The sequence below is a fragment of the Cygnus atratus genome, chromosome 23 (assembly GCF_013377495.2).
Source record: "Cygnus atratus isolate AKBS03 ecotype Queensland, Australia chromosome 23, CAtr_DNAZoo_HiC_assembly, whole genome shotgun sequence".
In the NCBI taxonomy this organism is placed as follows: Eukaryota; Metazoa; Chordata; class Aves; order Anseriformes; family Anatidae; genus Cygnus; species Cygnus atratus.
Genome location: NC_066384.1, coordinates 786,761 through 807,197, shown reverse-complemented (window position 1 = coordinate 807,197; position 20,437 = coordinate 786,761). Strand labels below are relative to the sequence as shown.

The 20,437-nt window shown below is 58.7% G+C and overlaps 1 protein-coding gene across 1 annotated transcript in view; it reads left to right on the top strand.

Annotated features, from left to right (window-relative positions):
- The window catches only part of MACF1 (microtubule actin crosslinking factor 1), a 117,145-nt gene that overhangs the window by 71,929 nt on the left and 24,779 nt on the right, over positions 1-20,437 (top strand). Inside the window, exons 59-69 of the mRNA XM_050715157.1 lie at positions 10,957-11,118; positions 11,262-11,432; positions 12,278-12,444; positions 13,838-13,997; positions 14,475-14,801; positions 15,423-15,507; positions 16,402-16,643; positions 17,075-17,281; positions 18,023-18,142; positions 19,577-19,684; positions 20,042-20,260. Coding sequence (XP_050571114.1) covers positions 10,957-11,118; positions 11,262-11,432; positions 12,278-12,444; positions 13,838-13,997; positions 14,475-14,801; positions 15,423-15,507; positions 16,402-16,643; positions 17,075-17,281; positions 18,023-18,142; positions 19,577-19,684; positions 20,042-20,260 — 1,968 coding nt within the window. The remainder of the gene's footprint in view (positions 1-10,956; positions 11,119-11,261; positions 11,433-12,277; positions 12,445-13,837; positions 13,998-14,474; positions 14,802-15,422; positions 15,508-16,401; positions 16,644-17,074; positions 17,282-18,022; positions 18,143-19,576; positions 19,685-20,041; positions 20,261-20,437) is intronic.

Genomic DNA, 20,437 nt, shown 5'->3' with positions numbered 1-20,437 from the left:
TAGATATCTCAGCGAAACCTAAAGAGCTGCTTGTAAGGCCGATGTCGGGTGCGTGCGCTGCGGCACTGCGCTCTCATCGTGATGTCTGATGGAGTCTGAAACCCCCCCAGGTCCCCTCAAAGCAGCTTCAGGTGGCAGCGTGGGGCTCGTCCCCCCCGGACAGGACCCCGTGCACCCAGCCCCAGGGCTGCTCAGCAAACCCCACCGGGCCAGAGCGCACTGGGCCAAGCCAGGAGCTCTCTGCCCTCCACCTCTTGCCATCGGAGAGGCTCGGTGAGGACGGCCAGGGCAGAGGGAGCTGGTGCCTGGCAGCAGGGTGAGGATTAAAGGAGCCCCAAGGATAAGGAAGGCGCTCGGTGGTATGCCGGGCTCATTAGCAACATGTCCGTCAGCGATTTTGAGCTGTCTCTGGGCTCTTGATCATCTTCCAACACAGGTCCCTCATTTCCAGCTGCTGAGACGCATTAAAAGAAAGCTAAAAATATGTTGGTTTCCAAATACCGCTTCCCCGTGTAAACAGCCGCCGTAGCGGCGGGCAGGATGCGATGCAGGCGTAAACAGGCGACATCACTCCGCCACGGGAGGCTCGCCGTCCCCGTGCCTCGGAGACGGTGCCCATATGAGGAAGGCTTGAAAAGTGGGGGTGTGGGGGACAAACGGGGACGCTTCCCCTTCGAGCAGGTCTCTCTGGGGGCCTCTCTAACTCGAGCAAGTCTGCGACAGCTTCTGGGGGGGGTTCGACAGAGGTTTCTCACCCTCAGGCCAGCGGGTGGGCCGGGGGGAGGCAGTGGCTCTGGGTGCCCACGTCCTGCTCGGTGACACCCTCACAGCCCCCGTTGGTCCCCTCTCGGCAGGGAGCAGCCTGCTGCCAGCTCCGGTGTCCCCACAGGGACCGAGAGTGGTGGCAGCATCCCCAGCCTCGGACCCAGAGTTGTGCCTGGCTCAATGAGGCTGCTCAGAGAGGATTTGTGAACTAAACCACAGCCACGTACGGGGTCCCGGTGGCCCTTCCACTCCTTTGCCCCCGAACCATGGGTCCAGCTAGCTGTGAAACGAGCAGCCGCGCTCCCCTGAGCCCCCGGGGCTGCGAATCTGGAAGCTCTATCAGCCGTTTATTTCAGTAACAGGGATCGCTGCTGGCAGGGCTCCACATACCAGAGCCGTTCAGACAGCAGAAAGGGCAGAAATTCAAACAGGACCTCCGCGCCCTGCCCTGTCCCTCCTTCGCACCAGTGCGCAGCGTGAGCAAAGCCCTGGAGCAAGGGTTGTGCTCCCCGGCCCCCTTCAGCCCCGTGACTTCTGTCCCCAGCGCTGGCGGTACTTGGTGGCTTAACACCGACTGGCCGGTGACTTGGGGAACCTGCAAGAGCTCCACCTCAGGTCTTCAGGCTAGGCGCGGCAGGTTTTTAATTGGCTTTAGTACTTGCTGAATATTTCCCTAATGGTTTTAGAGACGGGGGCAAGGGGGGATGTGTTAGGGGAAGAGTTGGCTTGCTTTTGGCACGTGACTTTATGAGGAAATAGGAAAAGAATTTCTGGCTGTGAAGCCGGCAGCTCCACGTCGAGCTCGTTCCTAGGAGTGGAACAAAAAAGCCTCCGCGCCCCCGGCCTGGATGCCTGGGATTCCTGGCGGAGGGGCCCTGGAGCGGTAACGGTCCCGCTCCAGCCGAGGGGCAGCGGGAGCCGTGCGGCTGCGCTGGCATGGCACGGCCGCCCCTCCCGTGTTGTTTCAGCTGTGCCGCGTTAAAAACCTGCACCGGGGCCCGGTCCCCCCGAAGTATAAGGAGCTGGGCACCGAGCTGAGCCCCGTGCATCTGTACGAGAGGGCCCAGGGACAGCCTGGGATGCACGAGGCGCTCCCCCACCAGCAGGACGGGAGGTTCGCGGAGCTGCTGCACCCCGCTCCCAGCTCGTCCATCCCTCCTCACCTCCCGACTCTTTTCCTTGGTCGTGTTTTATCACGGTTATAGGAAAGGGGTTTCCAAAGGTTGTTTGCAGCCAGCTCAGCTGGATGCTTCAGGCAATTAAACAGGCGTTTTATAACCCTGGAAGCCTCCTCCTTTGCAAAACAATCGTTTCCATCTTTTGGGGGAAAACCAGCACTGGGAGAGTGGTGCTGGAGCAGTTGCTCGCTGCCGTTTGCCCCCCCCTCAAAGCGAGGGGCTGCTGCTGCCTCCAAACGAAGGGCTGGGGGGGCTCGGGTCCTGGCACAGCTGCGCCCTGAGCTGCTGCTTCGGCCCTGGACGAGTCCCCGCAGTTTTGGAGGCAGCAGGCACCTGCAGCGTGCCCGAAAAATCAGGCCTTTCATCTCTTCTTGGCTTCAGCTCCTCAGCCGTAAAAGGGACGGGGCTCAGCGGTGGCTTTCGGCAGAGCCACAGCACCCTTGGGTCCCCAGCACCCAGCACCGCACCCCCTGCGTGCAGAGACCCGCCGGCCGCCCTGGTTTTTGGCAGCTGCTGGGGTTCAGCCGCGGGGCTGGGGGGCTCTGGGGGTCCTGGAGCCCGGGGGTGTGCGGGGCTGGTTCACCCCCTGTGCTTTTCTCTCCCAAGTCCGCGACTTCCCCCGGCACCCCCCCGAAGCGCAGGTTCCCCCCCGCGCCGCCGGCCCCCCCCTTCCCGGCCGCTCGCAGCCTGCCCGGGGGCCCCGGCGAGCCGGGGGGGAGAGGGCGGCGGGGCCGGGGGCTGCCGGGGGGCGACAAGAGCGGCGGCGGCTCTTTGTGCCCGGGGCAGGGGCAGCCCGGTGCCCGGGATGGGAAGGGGGGGGGGGGGGGGGGCGCCGGTGCCCGGCCGCGCTGCTCCGCCCGGCCCGGGGGTCCCGAGGGAGCCCCTCCGGGACCGACCGACCCGCCCGCGGTGCTGTGGGGTCCGGGGGCGGCTGGGCCGGGCCGGGCCCCTCCGCGGACAAAAGCGGCCGGGGCCCGGGGGGGGTGGGGGCCGCCGCCGAGGCAGGGCGTTGCTGCTCTTTGTCGGGGGATTTGCGCTGCCGCCTCCCCCCGGAGGAGGAGCCACCCCGGCGGGGCGGGGACCGGGGGCTGCCGGCGGCCGGCGGAGCGCCCCCTGTGCCCCCCCCCCCAAAAAAAAAAAAAAAAAACCATCGGGCCCGGCTCCGGCTCCCCCCTGCCCGGGCCGGGGAGGGGGGGGGGGGGCTGCGGCTCCCGGGGAGGGGGCGGCGGCGCTGCCTCCCCCCGCCCCGCCCCTCCCCGCCCCGCCGAGCGCCGCCCCCCGCCCGCCCCCCGCCGGAGTTGGCGGCGCGGCGGGAGCCCGGCGCTGGCAGCGAGCGGCGGCGGCGGCGGCGGGGCCGCGGCGTGGGGCGGCCTGGGCGGCTCGGCTCGGCTCGGCCTTTTGTTCCGCCGGCGGCGCGGCGGGGAGCGGAGCGGCACCGGCAGCAGCAGCAGCAGCAGCAGGAGGAGGAGGAGGAGGAGGAGGAGGAGCAGCACCGGCAGCAGCAGCAGCAGCGGCGGCGGCGGCCCCGCCGCGCCATGCAGCCCGCCGTACCGGCCCGGGGCTACCCGCGGGGGCGGCAGCGCGCCCGGCCCGGCCGCTGAAGCCGCGCACAAAAGGCGAGAGCGAGCGGCGGGGAAGGGGAGCGCGGCCCCGGCCCCCGGCCCCGGCCCCCGCGCTGGCCCCGCCGCCCCCGGGCTGGCCCGAGCCCTCCCCGCCGCTCCCCCGCCATGGCCGGGCCGCCCGGCGGTGCGGAGCCGCCGCTGCCCGCCGCCGGCCGCCGCGAAAGTTAGTGCGGGCCGGGCCGGGAGGAGGAGGAGGAGGTGGGAGGAGGAGGAGGAGGAGGAAGCCGCCGCCGCCGGCCGCAGCTGCTCCCCGTCCCCCCCGCCGGCTCCCGGGAACTTGGGGGAATTCGTGCCGATCCGGCCCCTTTCCATTTTTGGATGCGTTTTATAGCCGATTTTTTTTTTTCCTGGGGAGGAAAAAAAAAAGGAAAAGAGAAGCCCCAGCAGCCCTCCTCCTCCGCCGCACGCCGCCGGAGCAGCCCGCCGGGGGAGCAGCGCCGGGGCTCGGTGGCCCCGGGCGCGAAGGCGCGGTGGGGCGAAGGGAACAACAATGCCATCATGTTTTTGAGGCAGGAAGCCTCCGAGTTTGCCCTGAATGAAGAACTTCCTGTGTTTAAACTTGCACGAATATCCGCTGACAAGCTCAGTTCAAATGAAAACACGAGAGTCGGGGGGAGAGGCTAATTCGGACCAGCTGGACTTCCACGGGACTAGAGCTGGGCAGAGAATGAGAGGAGCCGCGCAGCGCCCGGGCTGCGATACGTGAGCGGCCCGGACCAGCAGTGCCTTTGTTGTTAAAGAAGGACACACGGGATAAATTAACAGCCTCAAACTCTGTGGCTCCTATCGCAAACGGTCATTGGGAATATTTGTCGAAGCTGCCGTGCTCGGATGGTTTTTGCTGACGGATGGCTTTTTGGGGGGGCCGGGGATGAGATGTGCCGTTCCGCTGCTCGGGCCCCGCGGTCGGGCTGCTGAGCCGAAGCAGCGCTGCCGGCAGAGCCTCCCGACCCCGTAGCACCGCTCTGTCGGGACCGCGGCCGCCCACCGTGGGTTTGGGACCTGCCGGAGATGTGATGCTTCCTGCGGTGCCGCGCGCAAGGTTGACGGAGCGGTTTCGTCATCTGTAAGGGCGAGAGCATGGGCAAACCACTGAGCAGGCCAGACTGTTTACGGCAGAACCGCACTTGCCTGGGGAAGGGCGAGGAGGAGGATGGATACATAGAGGATTGCTACGTGCCCCAGCGGTCGATATACGACACAATGAGAATCAACGAGCAAATCGATCAGGGATCAAAGCTCAACCAGCTTTCAAAGAGCACCCTTGGCAAGGGGGACAGCAGCACCATTTCCAGCAACGGGACCCTGGGAGCTGCCAACGTGTTCGAGTCGAGGGCGCCGGAGGCGAAGAAGCTGGACGAGCGGGTCATCTTCGACGCGCTGAAGCTCAGCAGCGACGTCTCCAAGCCGGCGCCAGCTCCACCCCGGAGGCGGCCGAATCCCGAGAGGAAGGAGAACGTGAACCGGCGGTCGTGGAAGTCGTTCATGCCGCCGAACTTCACCGAGTTCGCAGAGAGGATGGGGGCCTCGCTAAGCGAGGTGTCGGAAGCGGGCGCCTCCAACCCTTCCCTACGGGATAAGAGGGAGTCGAGCGCTATGCTGGCCGAGCGCTCCGGCCAGGCTGACCACAGCGAGCCCATGTCCGAGTCTCTCACTTTGGAGCACGTCTCCAAATCATCCGGCACGGCAGAGGCTCTGACAGCCATGCAGTTTGCAGCAGACGGCTACGGTGGTGCCGTGGATGAGAGCCAGCCCCTGCTGACCGCGGGCGATGGCCACGCTCGTGCCGGGGACCTGGCCAGGGCTTGCCGGCTCCCCAGTGCCACCTGGCCACGGGCCAGGAAGAACTTCATCAAGGGTAACCTCAGCGATGGGCGCCAGGAGACTCTGGAGGCCTCCGAGTCAGACTGCACGGTGGAAAATGTCAACCTCTCCCCCTGCCTGAGCGAGGAGCTGCTGGATGCGGGACTGAACATTCTCATCACCTCCAATCTCAGAGAGAAAACTGAGTCTGAACTGAGATTTGAGGAGGACGAGCGCTGGGTAATGATGGAGGAGTGGGAGGAGGCGACGCTGTCAGAGAGAGGAAAGGCTGTGCTGGTGGCAGAGGAGAAGAGCTGTTGCTTGGCAGATATTTCTGAAGAAAGGGAACAATTTGCTGCTCCCGGGGACAGTTCTGCCCCCAGCCCCGGGACTGCGCAGTCCTGCAGCACCCCAGGGGGTGCCTGTGGCCCCCTCGCTGGCAGCACGCGCTGCACCGAGGATGTGGCGGTGCAGTGCGAGGCTGAGGACTTTGCTGTGGCTTTGGAGCACTCGGCCAGCCCCGCTGTGCCCGAGCTGTCTGACACGGACTCGGTGCAGATGTTCCTGGAGCTGGAAGAGCAGTGTCAGGATGAGGACGAGGGCGATGGGGCCGTCCCCGTCCTGGTGGAGGTTCAGGTCTCCCCACTGGACTCAGGGGGACTGGACCCAGATTCGGAAAAACTCACTGGGGCAGCAGTGGAAGCATGTGAACCTACAGCCCCTTTGGAAGTCAGCGCCTCAGACTCTGCCGTCGTGTCGGACCTGGAGGACTTTGATGTCACCTGCAGCTCGCAGGTGCTGAGCACCATGGAGCCAGCGACAGAGCCCTTCTCAGAAAGGGACATCTCAGCCATCACCCCGACGGACTCAGATGGAGGGGCCTCTCCCAGCCCCCTTGCTGCAGCAGGGCCGGGCTCCAGCCAGCAGCACTTACCAGCACTGGTGGAGGACGTACCTGACCCGCTGCTGGACCTGGAGCCCATGGACGGCTGTGCGGTGGCAGCACTGGTGGCTGGTGGGGTGGCATCTCCCGAGATGGACACGTGTCCAGCCCCCGGCTTTGAAGGAGCAGGTCACCCCAGCGCTCCGGTGGGGTGGGGTGAAGATAACCAAGACTTGCTGGTACCCCCCTGTGAAGTATCGCAGCTCCCCGAGGAGACCTGTCCTGGCCGAGTGTCCCCGGCTCGGCTGTCCCCCTGCCAGCCCCTGGCTCCTGACACGGTGGCAGAGGAGCCAGGGTCCCCCCTGCAGCACGACGAGGTCGGTGTTGAGGGCGCGGATCCATCCGGGAGCTATCACCTTCTGCCTGGAAGGACAGAGCTCGCCAACCAGGATGTCCCAGAAATGGTTTCTGAGGACGAAACCACAGATTTGGGAAAAGAGAGTGATGGATCTGAGGGCCAAACTTGTCTGGCAGAAAGCGGGGATGCTTGTCACGGTTCTCTGCCGCCTTTCCACACCGGCTCTGTATCAGAGCCAGAATCTGAGACTCCGATGCTGGTCCCAGTGCCTTCAGAGGGCCTCCTGTGGGATGCGGTTCCCCTGGGGCAGGCCGTGGCTCTTGAGGGGGCTGCCTGCACCGAGGGGTCCCCCTGGGAGGGGGCTGTCACACACGGGGAGGCACCGGCTGCCGTGCTGCAGCCGGGAGACCTGGACTTGCTGTTCGGCTGCGGCTGGGAGGAGCGGCCGGCGGCGCGGGGCTGGGCTGTGGTGTGGGGCACCCCCAGCCCAACCGCCCCGGAGTGGCTTCCCAGCGCGCCGCCCGCTGCCGGGCAGCCTGCTCTCGATGCTGGCCTGTGGGACATCGAGGGGCTTTCTGCTCTGGCTGACCCACCGGCACTGGGGGATGTGGCTGTCCCCGAGCCCCAGGCTCTGGAGACGCCACCAGATGCTGGGGATCCTACTGTGGATGCTGAGGAATTGTGCTTTGAGCACCCACCTCTGGGCGCCACCACCGACACTGTGCCCGTGGTGGTGGAAGAGCTTCTGGAAGCCCCGCCGCCATTTGCTGATGTCCCCACTGCCCCCCTGCCACCACAAGCGGCCGACTCGGTCCTCTCTGGAGTCGGGGCTCTCGCCGGTGGCCCCGCACCAGCAGGAAGGCCGGTGGTGGCCTTGCAGGATGCAGATGACTTTCCTAGCCCGGCCGTGCTGCCCAGCCCGGAGCAGCTCTCCGATGAACCGGCTTTGGAGGACGACCCCACCACCAGGGCGCCCACCGCAGAGGTGGCAGCTCAGGATGCTGCCTCCACACTGCCGGGGATGGAGGCCAGAGCCCTCCCAGCACCTCCCGGCACCACGGAGCCACTGGTGCTGGCGACTGGGCCTTGGCTGGGCCTGGAGGACGCCCACTGCCGCCCGACCCCCGGAGCTGCCCCGGGGCACAGCGAGGGCATGGTGCCCGTGGGCACGCCGGGACCCCCTGCCACCGCTCTGCTCGCAGAAGGGCCTCCTGCTCCACCAGATGGATTTGTTCCAGATAATGAGGTATTTGTTACTCAGGCACTCGCAGACGGTGTTTCAGGCATAAAAATCGCTTTATTTTGTGATTGAGGGGTGGGTGTGAAATCACAGCATGCTTGATAACTTGCTGACACGATTTGCGGGGTGCAGGCTTTGGTAATTGTCTCCTCAGCTCTTCGTCTCAAGCACGGGCTTGGAAACAACCTTCTCCCTCCTGATTATGGCTTAAAATTGGCAGAGAAAAAGTTTGGGGGGGACTGTATGTTCTTATAGGCAGGGGAGGCAAAAGACTTTAACTGCTTGATTATCTAAACTATTGTCTTAAACTTCCTTGGCTTTTTAAAGCATATTATCCTCAGACATAAATTACAGACTTCTTCAGAAAAATTTTCTTGCCAGAGTGCAGCGGGGTGGTTACCATCTTCGAAGCAGAAAGCGTGTTGGAAGACAGAATCCTGTGAAACAAATTGGGTGGAAATAACGGGTCCTATGCAGCAACTGCGTTCTGTAGCTCTCTGATAGGGACGGTACGGTGCGGGGCTCTGAACCCACATGGAAGGGCAGCCGAGTTCCTTCGGCATGCTGGGGTTTGCTTTACCCTGTGTGGAGGGACCCCGAGGGGTGCGGGTCGGTGGTGGAGTTCCCGTAAGCGAGTGCTGATTTAATACTGGATTAGCAGAAATATCACTGAGGAGACATCAGAAGTTAGTCAGCGCTGAAAATCCCGGTTCAGTAGCAATTACTCATCTCTTGTGCTGTGCCACCCATTTAAAAAATGCACACGGCTGAGCTGGAGAGGCTGTGTGTGGGCGCACCGGGCTGGGCACCCGGGGGCACCTTTGGAAGGGAAAGGAGACGTTGGGTTATGGCACATCTGCTGTCCCAGACTCACTGCTCTGCTTTCACTGCCCCCTGCGCGGTGTCCCTGGTTGTTAACCCCTTCCAAATCCCCCGCTCGGTGCCGTGTGGGCTGTTGGCAGCTTTGGGATGAATGCTGCTGGTCCTTGCCCCCACCAAGGCGTTTCCAGCCCCGCAGGGCTTCAGTGGGGGGTGAGGAGCACAGTGAGCTGGGATGCAGTCGCCGCGGAGATGGGCGAAGCAGAAAGCAGAGGGATGCTCTGGGAAGCGTTCAAAAGCGAGGAGGAGGAGGAGGAGGAGGTGTAGCGGAGCAGCTGCGCTTCTGCTCGCCAAGATGTCTGTCCAGCCCCTTCGCTCAGTGCGAGCTTCCTCGCGATTTTCCGCACAGCGAAGGGTGCACGTTAAATATTTGCTTCATAGCTGAGTCACACTGAGGTTAATGAACTAAATCGCTGGAATCTTTCATGAGCGAAGGAAAACAAGCGTGTTCGACATACTTGCTCTTTGGGCCGTTAGCGTATGTGATTATCTTCTTAATGGTCCTTGTGCAACCTCAGCGCTCCTGGGCTGTACTTATTCACGTGTTGCAGGTTTCTGTCACCTGATGCCAGGGCTTTCTGCTGGCCTCCCTCCCTCCCTGCCTGCCTCTGAAGTCCTGGGGTTTGTTTTCACAGTCGATGCTCGTTCGGAGGGCTCGGACCACGCTCAGCCGGGGCTCGCGCTGTGCTGTAGTCAAATGTTTGCATGCCAGACTTATCAGCCTGGTCCTTTTGGGGGTTTGGCTGCTCTAACAGCCAGCTCCATATATAAACAGTAACAGGAGAAGTAGCTGGGGAATTGGTGATTTCATGTCACCATTTACTTCTTATAACCGTAGCATAATTCTCCCTGAGCAAACAGCTCTGGACAATGTCTTCCAGCACACCCTTTAGTTCATGCCCTGCAGTGATACCTCCCTGCTCTCGAGCTGCTGAGCTCCGACAGGAGGAAGTATCCTTCTCTCTGAAAATGGGGAAAGAAAATCAAGGCAACCCCTATTTTTCAGGCAGATTCATTTTTTGGTGCTTTGGCTTTTTTGCCTGCTCTGTATTCCTTCAGAGATAAAGCGATTACCTGGTATGGAGAACCGTGCCGTCTGCAATCCACTGCTGTGCTGGGAGGGGTTTTGCATTTTAGGCTCTGTATCCGAGGGCATTTTTAGATGCCGTCCATGTCCATATATTCTTGGGCACGAAAGGAGGAGGCACGCTTGAGAAAGCAGGCACGCGGCTGTCTGACTTCAGTTCCCAACGCTTTCCAAAAGAGAAAATGTTGCAATGGGGCCGAGCGCTCTAATCCTTTCCAGTGTGTGCTGCAGGGTGACCTGTGCTCTGTATGAGCTCGTAGTCCAAGGGCCCAGAATAAACAATGAGCGACTCCGCTCCCTTTTTTGGGGATTGTATTGCAGGCTGTGGGGACGCAGAAGGCTGCTCGGGACGGGGCCGCGCGGAGCCCGGCGGTGCCGGTGCGCTGGAGGGGGCGCGTGCAGCGAGCGCTGCCTGCTCGGCGGCTGCTTGCAGCAGATCTGGAGCTGCGATAAAGAGCACTTATCTCCTCCACGGAAACAGGATTTTCCCTGCTGCCTCTCGTTATGATGGGGAGCTTCGTTCGCTCTCCTCCTTCCCTATCAAATCTTTTTGTTTTTCAAAGCTTTTCCCCACAGGATTCCCAGGCAGGACCGTGCCAAATATGTGGTGCGGTAAATGACTAGCACATTAATTGCCTATTGCCTTTGTCTTTCGAAATACGGCTAGCTTCTCAGTGTCTGTAATTTCGTGGTTAACAAAACTTGCATGGTGTCAGGTCTCTGTTCTCAACAGCATCGCTGTGAGAATTGCTTTGTTTTTTCCCCAGAAGCGTTATTTCCCAATCGGATGACTGACCATAGCTGATGCTCCAATTTATTCCCCAATTTACATTTTCCACCTTGTTCTGGTGCTTTGAAAAAGGAGTTTTCCCGTTTAAAAGCAGGGGTGGCTGTGTACGGACCCCAAGCTGCAGACTCCAAGCCAGCGAGTGCCTGGGACATTCACGTCACTGGGTCAAGGTGCCGGAGGCATTCAGGCAAACCTGCGCAGCTCTAATAAAATCAATGCACCACGACAAGCAGTAGCTACTGCGTCTTTTCTAGAGAAGGGAGCCTGTTGTATCCATGGAATGATGGAGGGGCTGGGCGAGCAGCGTGCGGGTTATAAATAGTTTTTCTCTCCCACCCTTCCCTTGCCCAGCTGTTCCAGAAGGAGCAAGTGGATCCTCTCCAGCTAAAACTGCAGCAAGTGAATGGAGTTGGTCAAGGACTCATCCAAAGCGCCGGGAAAAACTGTGATGTCCAAGGGCTGGAGCATGACATGGAAGAAATCAACACCCGCTGGAACACCCTCAACAAGAAGGTGAGGGCGCGGACAGGGGCTGGGCCCGGTCCTGCTGGGCCCGCTGGCAGAAGTGGTGCTGGGCAGGGGGCTGAGCCCCGAGCCGCCGGTGCTGGGGGCTGCAGGATCACCCTGACACTGCTGTGGGCGCGGGTGTCATGCAGGTGGCCCAGAGGATCGCCCAGCTGCAGGAGGCCCTGCTGCGCTGCGGGAAGTTCCAGGACGCCCTGGAGCCCTTGCTGAGCTGGCTGACCGACACCGAGGAGCTCATCTCCAACCAGAAACCTCCCTCTGCCGAGTACAAGGTGGTGAAAGCCCAGATCCAGGAGCAGAAGGTGAGCGAGCACGGCGTGGTGGTCAGGCTGGCGTGCAGGGAGGGGGAGCTCTGGAGAGCCAGGTGTTCTTGGGGTCTGAAACCAGCTTAGGTGTACCTGGGACCTACACAGGTCTGCTGCTTTCTCAGCGGCTCTCCTGGTGGTTCCCCACACGTCGATGTGGGAAGCAGGCAGCTCGTTTGTCCACACTTGCTATCTGCATGGTCTAAGTCTCCAGCGTGACTTTATTGTCGTACTGCCTCTTGAGGTTTGCTGCTGGTTTTGCTGGTTGGCCATGTTTTTCTAGCCCTAGATTCGGTTTTGTTTGTGCTGATAATTCTGCTGTGTCAGGAGCAAGCTGGTGTTATAGTTACTGGTTTGGCTATTTGAACAAAACGAACGTACAAACTAAGAGCCAACCCAAGGCGCAGCAGTGTTTGCAGAGATAACAAGCCTGGGTCACAGCCTGCCTTTGTGAGCCTGCAGATGAAAGTTCAAGTGCGGTCATGGCAAAATGTCTTAAAAGTGAATTCTTACTGAGGCTTGGTCCGTTGTGTTGAGATTTTGAAGAGGAAATTTAAGGGAAAGTTAAAAACTTGATCTCGATAGATTTGGGGGAAGGATGGGGAAGCCTCTGAGAAGTTCTCTGGCTCTGAAACCAGTTCAAAAGTGAAATCAGTCTCTTTTGAATTGGTTTTGATGGTGGAGGCAGAAGACAGTGGTTATCCCACTTGGCTGGCCTTGGTCTCAGCCCAGTGCTTATCAATGGTTTTCAGACACAGAAATCTGATCTCTGAGGAATGCAAGAGGTTCTGCTGACCCATCTGGTAACTTCTATCCCCTTTCTCTCGTTGCTGATGCTAAAGCTGCTCCAGCGACTTCTGGACGATCGCAAAGCCACTGTTGAGATGATCCAAGCCGAGGGCGGGAGGATCGCGCAATCGGCCGAGCCAGCAGACAGGGAGAAGATCGTCTGCCAGCTGGAGAGCCTGGAGAGCAGATGGGCAGGGCTGCTCCGCAGGGCGGCCGCCAGGTGAGAGCCGCGGGGAGTGACCACGCTGCCCCTTGGCTCGGAGCCGGGAGGTTTCTCTGAGCCTCTTTCTCTCTGTGCTCTGCCCCTTGCTCCGTCTGCATGCCGGGTGATCTCCCTCGGGCCTCACCGCCCCTTCCTGAAGCCAGGGGGGCATGCCGGAGGCAAGAGAGCTGCTCTGCTGCCGTTCTGCATTCCTGGCTTGATCCCTCGTGGGCAGCTCTGGTAGCCCAGAGAAGCGAAGAGTTTTGTTTGCTTTACAGCCCTCAGAGGGTCTGTTACACTGGCCAAGAACATGGGATGGGCTTATCTTGTAATTCATGGCGCCCCAGAGCTTTACAGAGTTTGGCCACTTGCATGTCCCCTCTGCGACAACGGTACTGCTTTCATTGTTCTCGGGCTTGTTTTGCTCGATGGCTGGGCTGGCCTCTGGCTGGCTGGAGCTGGAGCTTTTGTTCCTCGCACGCACTGGTCAGCGAGGCGAGAGGCTGTGCAGGCAGCCGCAGGTGGTGGTTCGCTGGTCAGCCCTGGTGGCCGCTCCGCCTGCATGGGCAACAGCATGTGGAGAGCTGGCGGAGAGCTCTGTGCAGATACATCCTGGAAACCACAGCTGGAAAACATGAGAAATCAAAGCCTCTTTGGGAGCTGAAGTAGATAGCAGTGGTTTACAATGGCAGGGAAGAGCTCAGATTAAACAAATTCCCTGCAGGGGATGGATGTTATTTTTATTCCTTTAAGCTTTAACATCTAGCTTTAGCAGCAACATCCTGTTGACACCTTTCTGCTGCCTGAATCTCATTTACAAGCTTCTTGTTGCTACATAAGCTAATATGTCAGGTTACAAAGTCACTTCTGAGGGCCGAATTTGACCTCCCGGTGTTTGAAATGGCTGCAGCCTGGATGGAGTGTCCGTCCAGCGCTGTGCCGCTGCCAGGCTCTCTTTGAACAGCAGCTCAGCAGCTCGGAAAGACCAAGAGCTCGGCTACGAGCTGGCCCACATTGAAGGCTCTCTGAGGTGGGGATATTAACAGAAGAAAAGTAGCACAAAGGGAGCCTTTCTGCCGCCTTCACTGGAGAATGAACTGGATCCTAAAGGAACAGCTGCAGAAAAAAAAGCTTATTTTGCAGATTCTCTGCGTTGCTTTTTGTGTTTGCGTTGCAGCTTGCCTGACAAGGTGTCTCACCTTGCACTGCACAGAGCTGCTTCTGTTCCTCCTTCCTGTCACGGTGCTTTCTGAAGTATTTCCACTTTGGCTTCTGATTCTGTTGAAGCCCGTTACGGCTTCCTGGTGCAGAGCCCTGTTGGCAACAGGGCAGTGCCTGTGCTCAGAGCTGCTTCCCGTTCTCTGTTCCAAGGGGAGCTGCTCCTTAGTGTTTTGTTTCATCCCTGATACAGGCAGAAGCAGCTGGAGGACATCCTGGTTCTGGCAAAGCAGTTCCACGAAACCACAGAGCCCGTTTCAGACTGGCTGTCGGTGACAGAGAAGAAGCTGGCCAACTCTGAGCCCATTGGTACCCAGACTGCCAAAATCCAGCAGCAGATCAGCCGGCACAAGGTAGGGACCCGTGCGTGGATGAGAGCCGCCAGTGGAGGCGGTTGGCATCAGGTCTCTCTCTGGTTGATGTTTCTGCTGTGGCAAGGTGGGTTTTGGCACCAGCGAGCCTTGGTGGTGATCAGAGAGGATCCTCTCCATAGGGTCAGCAGCCTATGCAGGCCGCTCTATGTGCAGAGAAGGCTGCAAACCCTAGCCCACCGATGTGGGTAATATTTAATTGATGTCAGTGTACCTCACGAGGAATGTATCTGCTTCTGGATAGAAAAAACACTCCCGTTTTCATGTTTCTGTTAAACTTTTTTTTTTTAGTATACTTTGCCCGTTCACGGGTGGGTTTTGCATCTCCGTCATTCCTTCAGTTGCATTCATCATTTCTGTTTCCCCTTTGTTTGACTGTGTTTTTTGTTTTGTTTTGTTTTTATCTCATCTTTTCACTCATGTTTGTTTCGTTGTCCATTTTGTCCTCCCGGCTTTCAGGCTCTAGAGGAAGAGATAGAGAGCCAGGCGGCCGACGTGGCTCAGGCGGTCAGAGTCGGGCAGAGCCTCTCCGCCCTGAGCTGTGCCGCCGAGCAGAGGCTGCTGGCAGAGAAGCTGGACTCTCTGCAGGGCCGCTACGGCGAGGTCCGCGAGCGGTGCTGCCGGAAGGCAGCGCTGCTGGAGCAGGCCCTGTGTAACGCGAGGCTCTTTGGGGAGGAGGAGGTGGAAGTGCTCAACTGGCTGGCTGAGGTCGAGGACAAGCTCGGCTCGGTATCCGTAAAGGATTACAAACGGGACGTCCTGCAGAAGCAGCATGCTGACCAGCTGGTATTTTCCATTTTCTTCCACGTTTATGTTATTTATTTTGTTGCATTTATTTGCTTTTTTTCATTTGTTTCTGGTCTGACTTTAATTTTAACCAGCAGCAGAACAAGCTTTGACTTTTCTAGGCTTGGAGAAGTGTAAAGAGATTTCATGTGCTAAAAACAATAATTGAAGCCCAAAAAACGGGTTTCCCAGGGGAAACTTCAAATGATTCATTTGCTTTGTGAACAATGTCTGAGCAAGCTTGGCCACCCTGTGCCTTTAGAAAGCTGTTTGCTGTTTCCAAGAATGTGAATTTGAAAAGCCCGGTGGGTTTTCCAAACTAGGTTGGCCACCAAGGAAGCAGTCTGCTTCCGCTCCGTGGGGGCTGTGAAAGCTCTTTTCAAGAGTAAGTTCTTCAGTAATACATACCCTAGGGTTTGGGGTGGGTTTTGCTTTTGAGATTGGTCCCAGAAGTTCCAATAAGTCCCACAGCAGGAGAATGTTGACTGGACTGGAGTCAGATCTGTTGTCCACCCCTGCTGTGCCAGCAGGTCCTGCTCTCTTAGCATCTGTCTGATGCTGGCCGGCAGGACACAGAGATGACCATGCGAAAGGTTAACTCCAGTTTGCCTTTCTGTCCAGGCTTTGAACGAGGAAATTGTGAACAGGAAGAAGAATGTGGACCAGGCCATTAGAAATGGGCAGGCTCTTCTGAAGCAAACCACAGGTAAGGCCAGGAGCTGGGCGTGCTCTGGCTGACGGGCAGGGGTCTGGGAAGCGCCCGTCCCCTGCACTGTGCTTGCTGGGAGGTCTGTGCAGAGGAGGCTGCCGTCCCTCAGAGCTGACAGAAAATTCCCAAAGTAGCTGTTGTACAGCCAGACCTGGATGCCGAGCCACACGTGCTCCGGCTTAGTAAATCCCAAATACCAACCCCCAGCTCTGAGAGTGGCAATTCCAACTGGCTGCTCGGCAGTTCTCAGCACGGAGCAGCCCTCTAACACTAGGCAGGGTTTTCTCCTTGCATCCAGCTGCTAAATCACATGGAAAGAGGTTAAAAATACACCAAACCCTTTCCTAATATTGCTTTCCCATACTAAGCAGTTGTTGCTGTTGCCACGTGGGTGTGAGTTTGTGTTTATGAGTGGGAAGAGAGGTCGGGGCAATGCATTTCCTTCAGATGTGGTCTGCTCTGAGCAGATGTGCAGACCTCTGTCCTTGTGGGAGCCCTGGAGCAGGAAGAGGAATTACAAAGAATTTGGCTTGCAATCTCCTGTCCCCTCGGAAATAACAGTAGAGAGTGAATTGGACCTTTTCTTGTGGAGCTGTGACATATTAGCTGAGAGCTGAGTTCTGGTGGCTCTGGGGCTTGTGGCAAAGAGAGGCTTCACAGCACATTTCCTTCCTATTATAGGCAGGAGGTGGCCGTTACACTGGCTGGCAGAAAGTGTCAGCTCTGAGAGTAGCTTCCTGGCTGTAAAAATAGGCTGCTAAGCTTCACTGACGTGCAGAAAAGTGAGACTGAAAGTAGCTATTTACAATGGGGGACAGGGCAGCTGGCTGCTCAAACCCCCCTGCAGCTCCCTCTGCCTGGCGTCACTCAGCCCCTCTTGGTGTCCCGCAGGGGAGGAGGTGTTGCTCATCCAAGAGAAGCTGGACGGAATTAAGACCCGCTACTCGGACATCACCGCCACCAGCTCCAAGGCGCTGCGCACGCTGGAGCAGGCTCGCCAGCTGGCCACCAAGTTCCAGTCCACGCACGAGGAGCTCAACTCCTGGATGAGCAAAGTGGAGGAAGAGCTGGCATCCAGCGGGGGACAGTCCCCGGCCGGCGAGCAGATACCACAGTTCCAGCAGAGGCAGAAGGTGGGGAGCAGCGACGCAGCAAGCAGGGGGCAGGGACACGAGGGCTGTGTGGGAGGAGAGCTGACGAGGTTTGCTCGGTGCCTGGGCAGGGAGCGTGGGATAGGCGGTCTGGGACCGTGTTAGGTGGGGATGGGAACAAAGGAGCCCATTGCTCCTTAGTGCAGAGCTGGTGACTGCTGCGTGTCGCTGTGTTCGTGGGGAAGCCGCCCTCCTCCTCCGCCTCCTCGGCACTCACACATCTGCTAGTGAGCAGCCCAACCCGCCAGGCCATGCACGTGCTGGCTCTGAGAACAGCTGGGCTGGAGAGCTCGTGCCAGCAGGGAGAAGGGGAGGAACCCGGTCACAAAACCGCTGCAAACCCAGCAGCCAGGTCTGCCCGGGTAGCTGGCACTGCCACCAGAAGGACATGTGTCCGTGTGTGCCTTCCCCAGGAGCTGAAGAAGGAGGTGATGGAGCAGCGGCTCGTTCTGGACACAGTGAATGAGGTGAGCCGAGCACTGCTGGAGCTGGTGCCCTGGCGAGCCCGCGAGGGGCTGGATAAACTCGTCTCGGACACCAACGAGCGCTACAAGCTGGTCAGCGACACCATCAAGCAGCGGGTGGAGGAGATAGATGCTGCTATTCAGAGGTCTCAGCAGGTAATTTGATGAACTCCAGGGCCTCCAGGAGGGTTTCTGGGATGAGTGGGAGCGGGAGGGCCTGCACACCGCCGGGCAGGACGGCTGCCATCCTGTTGTGACAGCATGAGGTTGTTCCAGGGTAGCAGCCTGCTCGGAAAGGTTCGTTCTGTATGGAGTGGAGGCTGTGGAGTGCCACGAATAACTGCCTGTTTGGCTTTGAGCGCTGCCTCCACAGAACTGAATGTGCAAGCAAAATTATCGTGTAAAGTAGAGCTGTCCCTTGCCCCGCAAATGGAGAGGGTGTGGAGGAAGGTGGCAGCATCCCTGTGCTTGCTGTGTCACCATGATGCCCCGAGCCCAAAACTGCCGCAGGAGCATCCCCATGGCCCTGGCTGCCCTCAGCAGAGGGGAGCTCTCTGTCAGAAAGCCATGGCCTGTGCTGGCAGGCATTCCTGCAATAGAGGATGTGTGTGTTAGTGCACGTGGCTGTGTTAATGCGGCCTCTGTGCAGGTGTTCAGCTGTTGGCCTTCCAGGCACAGGGTCAGGGTGTGTGGGGTCACCACTTACATCTTTCAGAAGGGCCCTTGTTTTTTAAACCCTTGCAACAAGGATGTAGATGTCACTAGTGCCCTGGGTCCATGCTGGTAGGGACAGCAAGCTCCCTGCCCCGCTCTGCTCAAACCAGAGCAGAGATGGGCCCAGAGGCCGCTCTGCCCCGCGGCCTCGGCTGACAGCAGCCTCCCTTCTCCCTCCACCAGTATGAGCAGGCGGCCGATGCGGAGCTGGCCTGGGTCGCTGAGACCAAGCGGAAACTGATGGCTCTCGGTCCCATTCGGCTGGAGCAGGACCAGACGACGGCCCAGCTGCAGGTGCAGAAGGTAGGAGCGGCGTGCATGCGGCTGCCAGGAGGAGCGGGTAGGCGCGGAGGTGGTGGTCTGTGGGCAGTGGGAGGGAGGGCTGGGGCTGGGGCTAGGGCTGTCTGTCAGGGCAGCGGAGCTCTGGAGGGGCTTCTGGTCTTTGTACAGCTGAGCCCAGAGCTCCAAGAGAGGTGCAACATGTGCCCTGGGTATGTAAAAGGAAAAAGGAGGGAGAAGAAGGCTTTAGACAAATGAAGTGTTGGACATCTGAAGAGCCTTGAGCAGCTCGGGGTGCCAGAAAGCTGTTCGTACGAGCTGAAGACGGAGCGAGCTGGGGTCGCCGGGGCCGCACCTCGGTGCTGTGCCCGACTTGCCCGGTTGTTCGGGGCCAGGCCACTGCTCCTGCCCGGGCTGCCCTCGAGGGAGGTGTTCCTTCCTTCCAGGGCTCTGCCCCGGCCACGGCAGCGAGCTCTACCTGTGTCTTGCAGGCACTGCTGGCAGGAGCAGCTTGGAGAGCTGTACCTATTGATTAATGAGGGTACTTTTACATTTGCTTTCTGCTCATTGTTCCTTCCAGTGGGGGACTCCTAGTTTCACTTGCGGCAGCCAGCTATGGAACAAAGAGAAGCTTTTTTTTTTTGCCTTTTTTTTTTATATATCTTCGAGATGAGCTCATGCCTGAAAGAACATGCACTTTAAATAAACGGCCCTTTTCTTCCCACACCAGCCTCAGCAATCAGAGCAGCGTACATGCTTATTGGATTTTGTGCATTTAAAACAAAAAAAAAACACACAACACATTGTTATAATGGACGGGGACTGAAGCATTGAGCATTAAGTTAAATTGAGCTCAGCCTGGCTCCCCGCTGCTTGTGGATGTTGTTAATCATGTCGACCTGGGGAATGGCGAAGTTATGGGTAGACACAGTACTGGAGAGCATGGTTTGGGGGGCTTGAAGTATTCGCTGAACTGATCACAAATGGGTGGTGGAGCTTGTCCTGTGCAGGCAGGGAGCCCTTGGGCCAGGGACCTGCACACAAACGTGTGCCCTCGCGTTCTTCCCCGAGGCACAGCAGTGTTAGACTGACTGACTGCTACCTGGCGTTTTGGGGGGGGGCTGCATGCAGGGCAGCCGTGGGTTTCTGATCTGTGGGATGATGACCTGGGTGTGGAAGTTGCTTGGAGTCTGACCTGACACCTAATATCGAGTGCCATTTTCAGGCCTTTGAAAGAGAGAGGTTAGAATAGATGAGCAGTGAGAAAGCAATGCAGTTATCTGCCTTTTCAGCCAGATGCTCGGTGTGCCACGGGATGCTGGTGCTGAGTTTCGTGCCATCTCCATGGTGCTGGGGCTGGGCAGCCTGGCGGGGCGGGAGGGCCCCTCACGGGGCTGGGGAGGGGTGGTCAGGCTCCCTTCTCATTCTTTCCCTTTCTTTGGACATTCCTTTCTGCAGGCTTTTTCCATCGACATTATTCGGCACAAAGACTCTATGGATGAACTGTTCAGCCAGCGCAACGAGATCTTTGGGACGTGTGGGGAAGAACAAAAAGCTGTTCTCCAGGTGAGCCTCACTGATATTTAGTGCTGGGGGGGAGACGAGGCGGGGAGAAGGCGAGCGCTCGGCTCTTGCACAGTCTGAAGCAGTTTAAAATTACTCCATCTTCAGGAATTCCCACCAGTGACACTTAGCAGAGATCTCTTTATATTTATTAGTCTCTTTTATTGCAGTATTTTTATTGCAGTGTTTGGGGAAGGAGGGTAGTGAGATTTCTGAGGCTGCTTTAATTGGAATTACAGTTTGTGCACGTGGATCGACGCCACCGAGCGCACCTCCTGCTCTTCCAGCTCACAGCGTGCGTCTGGCAGTGTTCCTGTGCCCTTTTGCATCCATCGCTAACTCTCCTCCCGTTCCTTTTAGGAGAAAACAGAGTCCCTGGTGCAGCAGTATGAAGCCGTGAGCCAGCTCAACTCAGAGCGCTACGCTCGTCTGGAGCGTGCGCAGGTCCTGGTGAACCAGTTTTGGGAGACTTACGAGGAGCTGAACCCTTGGATTGAGGAAACGCAGGCCCTGATCTCGCAGCTGCCCCCTCCAGCCATCGACCACGAGCAGCTCAAGCAGCAGCAGGAGGACATGAGGGTAAGGCGATGGCTGAGCCCGCAGCTCCTGCGCCAGCTATTGCTGGGTCAGCACTTCTGGCTTGAATGGAGGTGCAGCACTCACAGGGCCAGCGTGGGCCATTTTTCTGTTTTGTTTTGTTTTTTTTCCCTGTTCTTTTCTTTCTGGGGATCATACCTATGTAACACAAGGGTGCCT